Here is a 5,132-nt window from a genome sequence, read left to right as displayed (position 1 = left end):
TACTACTCTCACCCCGATAACCATATATTGATTAACCTTAAATTACGCAGATAAGTACGATAATATTACCTCCTGCTCAACTTTCGTCCACCTCACCGTCAACTCGGCCGTCGTCCTCCGGTAATTAAAATCTTGCCTCAATCTTTCCCACAGATAACCTCTTCGAAACAGATAGCAATAACTATGACAAATTTGAAACCTTTATGCCAATAACCTAATTTTTGAATATGGAATTTCAAAACCAAAATGATTCATGGATTATGGGATTCTCTTCAACAAAAGTTAGTAATTAAAGTTTGGTTATCATATCAATTAACTTTTTTATTATAAATGCCAATGGCACATACTATAAATAAACAGAGAAGGACTGGCTTATAAGTAATGTTCAAACGTTTATGTATTGTTTTAGTAAGAATGCTTTCAAACGTATTATTATAGTAATTAGGCAACTTTATGTATTATTATAGGTAATTTCTCATTATTAGTCTAAAGATTACAATGTAAAATATCAAACTCCACAAAATTTTCCTCCTGGACCACCATAATTGAAAAACAAACCGAGTCGTTTACTATGAAATAATTTCACCTTACCAATTCTTATGTCATAGCATTGTGGACTATCAACCAAAATCTCCGTAGGAAAATAATTCATTTTATGACTGCTATAGTTGGAATCCAGAACTTCAATATTTGTAAACATTGCTGAATTTTTATGGCTTCCAACCGGAAAATTACCATTACCCATCGGGGGACTTGAACCAGTATGGGAAGCTTGAACTGCACCTCCAACTCCAACTATTTTTGCACCGTTGTTCAAAATGTTAAATAGTTCTTTTGGCCAGTATCCAATATCAATGTTGGGTGCATTTTCTATCAGTTGTGTAAGCCACCAATTTCCTGTTGCTTTATCCTTTTCCATACATCAAAAGATAAAACAAACACATTTGAAAAAACGAAAAAAATATGTGCTACTAAATTATTTTTATAAAAACTTTTATTATATAACGAAATATATGTTGATCACTAATATGATTCATAAATAATTAATTTCTAAAAGAATATGTGCCACTAAAAGAATATAATTTCTAAAAGAATAATTAATTTATCTTATTCTATACATCAAAAGATAAAACAAACACATTTGGAAAAAACGAAAAGAATAGGTGCTACTAAATTACTTTTAAACAAACTTTTATTATATAATTAAATATATGTCGATGACGAATATGATTCATAAATAATTAATTTCTAAATCATTAAAATTTCATGAAAATAAATAAATAATCCATAGAAATACCTGATGGATAGACCAACGCGACCAAGCAGAGTCTCCTGGGTTTATGTTTATGGGTTGGACTATGGGAATTTTCCTTGATACCTGAATAAATCCATCACATGCTGTATTGTAACATCCTTTTCCATCTTTACCCTATTGAAATTGTGTTTAATACATGTTATTTGATTTAAGGATTAAGTATAAATAATTTTACGTAAAACTAAACTTAAAAATGTTCACATGCACACCTTAAAATATCCATATGTCCAAAGTTGTCCAGTGCCAAAGAAACTTGGATTTATCTATCAAAACGAATTTGAATACTTTAATACTAACAAATATTTTTTTTTGTACACCTACTAACAAATATTTATATACGAAATTTCCATAGAAAATCACTAAAATCTAGAACTTACAATATAACCCGCTTGGATAGAATTGACTTGGTTATTCAACGAACTACCTATATATATTTCAGTATATGAAGCCTGATCTTTTTCGATGTATTGCGTATATCCATTATACGAAGCTTCTACACCACGATATGGACTAGTACTTGACCTTACTCCAACAATCTACTAAGAGCCAGTTATATCAACATGTATTTAGATTAATACTTAAGATAAATATAAAACATATTTAGATTTAATGTATAAGGAGATAATTAAATGTTTACATGTGCTCCAGGATTATCAACAGTTAGCGGATGGAAAAACTTCTCGGCGAAAAGTTGTGCCTTGGTATTGTATTCATTTGAGATTCTCAATATAGGAACGGTTCCATCTGGACACCCTATTTCACTCAAATATGATTTGTTGTTGTCAATGTGATTCCTTAATTCATGTCTTGAAACTGAAGGTTCCATCTTTTCGAAGAATAACTTGTATGTCAGATTCAAAAATCACATTTTATAAAAGTAACTTCAAAATCATGTAGGGGACGGATATTTGAAATGTCAATGTACCTGGATTGTATGGTTTTGGAGCAAACGATGACCAAGTCCTGGTTGGTTATTAATATCTATGCAATCGTATGTAGCATTTTCCCCTATCTACCACAGAAAAAAGACATGAGGTGATTTTGAACTCAATACATAATTAAAAAATGAAGAAGAATATGTTATTGAAATACTTAAATAGATTAACATAATAAAAGAGACATGTGTCTCAAGTTCTAAAAATATCAACGCTAACCTTGAAGGATCTGATAGGCAACACACTTTGATCAGAACGAACTGAGACTGTTGAGAACAAAATATGTAAGAGATTCAAAACCAAAACTACAATAATTAGTGAAGACATTTTGTTTTGGTTTTGTTTCTTCAAGAATGAAAATGGTTTGTCAATAAAAAATAGCTATTTCTAATAAAACAAATACAAATAGATATATTTGACAATTATTACTTTGACCAGATATTAAAAACAAGATATATTTTTACACTATGAATAGTAACCTACCATCACGAAAACAGAAAGAAAATGTAATCAATATGTTGACTGAGTAACTTTAAAATATATAAATAGTCAAGATCAAATTGGTTTTATAATTATCTTTTGTTTATTTTAATTATATTAATGTGTGGACTTAATATTTATCTATGAATTATACTATATTTTTAAATTTGAACTCCATCCAAATCCCCTATTTAATAAAACGGAAGTACACGACTTCAAATTGGTAGACCATATAGTATTAATATAAGTTATAACTAAGATCAATTATTTGTTAGGTTATATGGATTAATTATGTGATAGATTATATAGATTTAGGATTAGAATCCTCTTAAAAAAGATATTTCAAAGAATAAAATAAACTTTTTAAGGGAATATTCAACTAACCATATCTAGGCAAAAAAATCTCAGAATTTAATAGAAATTAATCACTTTCCCACATGTTACAAGTGATTTCCGATTATGCTAAAAATAAAATATTACCTAACTTTATCAGAAAATTTTAACTGAGTAACGACTAGAAATTTGAATATTTAAGTTCATTTCATATATTTCTTTTGTTGAACTGTATAGTTTTATATACTATAATAAAATAATTAAAATAATTTAGTTTGGAATCTTTAAAAATAGTTTAATTTGATATTTTAAAGAATATCATAAATATATGATAGATCAAAAAGTTAAAAATTATAAACACTCTAATTTGATTTATTATAGTACGGATCAATAATATGTCACTATAATATGNTAATATGGTTTCTTGCTTTAGCACAGGTTAAAATTTCAAAAATATAAATTCTCGGATTAAATTTAAGTTTAGAATAATGTTTTTTTGTAGGTTTTCTCGGTCACGATGATTTTGACAAACATACATTACATATTTGGTCCTAAAATTAATATGTGCTATACTATAGGTTAAGTTATAGAATTAACAATCAAAATACAATATATAATTTTAAACACTAAACAAATCAAACAAAATTAACAAACAAAAATTAATTTTTTATCCACACAACTTAATCTGTGTTATACCGCGGGTCAAAATCTAGATATAATAGAATATATCTTACAAAATAGATGTTATTTTCATAAGTCATATTCAGTATATGATTCATGGTATAGTATTTCATCTAAAAAATATTTTAAAACAAATAAAATAATCACATATATGATACCAAACAAACAAAATGAAAGAATTTCAACCCGTGCTCTAGCACGGGTCATATTCTAGTTAATACTAGTACAATAGTACACTATACATTACGTTAGTAATTTTGACTTTCGAGGGTTGAGGTTGGTTGACAGAAAGCAAAAACAAATTATTGAGGTTGATGCTCGTCTCTCTATTTTTTATTACTTCTGTTTTAAAAATCAAAAAATTATCAATAAAAACTCGACTTGTGTAGTCAACTAAATGGAAATCAAATTTATGGTAAATAAAGAAACTAAAGCGGTGCTTTTCAACCTTGTATTTTAATGGAGTTGGAGATATTTCAAAATCCAACGTTATTAATTACGTATTTTAAAAAATACAATAAAATCTGTTGTTATTGGATTAAACATTTTGTTGGATGATTTTTAAGCACTTGTAAAATTGTTGTTATTCTATTTCCAATGGTTTTTTTTCACTTTAAATTTTAATGGATTTTACATCCAAAATATGAACAAACACAATCCTAGCAATTTTTGAAGTATTTTATCTCTCTCAGACTTCTCATGAGTACTTCTCTGGGTGATTTTGTCTTCATCGTCTTCATATCAAATCTTTAAATATCTTGAGCTTAATTAAAATCTTTAATTGAGTGAATGGGCGATTGGCGGCGGCAGTTTTTGGCACCCATAGATCGGTGAAGTTTTGAATCTTTCCTCGACCCTCGAGTGTTATTTCGTTTTCTCGGTCTTTGGTGTTGTTTTCGTGGCTTGATCTTTGGGCTTTCGGAATTTTGTTATTTTAGTTTTGGAGTGTTTTTGTTTCCTCGTCAATCGAGTGGATCTGAAAGATGTATCGAGACAGGGATCTGCGTAGTCAAGAGAAGAGAAGGGTTGATGAGTCCCGACATAAGGAGGTAGAGAGAGGCACAGGACAAAAGGTTTCGGTACGGGGCCAGCCAAGCCGCTCACGAGACGGGAGCTTGGGTCATCGACAGTCTGAAGCTACAGCAGATCTAACCCAGGGTGAAGGAGGAGATGATGAGATCATTCGAGTTCCACGCTTTGATAACTCTGATTTGATTGAGAAATTTCAAAACTCCCTTGTGGGTAGGATGTTTCATTCGGGTAGCAGAAGTATTGATGCCTTGATTGCCTTTATGCCAAAGGCTAGGATCTGGGACGTTGAGGGTAGAGTTAAAGGAACAAACCTGGGCAATGGAAAATTCCAGTTTGATTTTGAAGATGGTGCTGAC

General features: G+C 29.7%; 1 protein-coding gene across 1 annotated transcript; it reads right to left on the bottom strand.

Moving 5' to 3' along the window:
* LOC104711295 lies at positions 509 to 2,580 on the bottom strand. Its single transcript, XM_010427985.1, has 7 exons — positions 2,466 to 2,580; positions 2,241 to 2,323; positions 1,953 to 2,141; positions 1,693 to 1,851; positions 1,525 to 1,578; positions 1,298 to 1,429; positions 509 to 910 (listed from the first exon to the last, which is right to left on the bottom strand). The coding sequence occupies exons 1-7, from the start codon at positions 2,575 to 2,577 to the stop codon at positions 509 to 511; spliced, it is 1,131 nt and encodes a 376-aa protein (XP_010426287.1). The 5' UTR covers positions 2,578 to 2,580.

This window comes from Camelina sativa, chromosome 9 (assembly GCF_000633955.1).
Source record: "Camelina sativa cultivar DH55 chromosome 9, Cs, whole genome shotgun sequence".
Lineage (NCBI taxonomy): Eukaryota > Viridiplantae > Streptophyta > Magnoliopsida > Brassicales > Brassicaceae > Camelina > Camelina sativa.
This window is presented reverse-complemented; position numbering and strand designations above follow the sequence as displayed.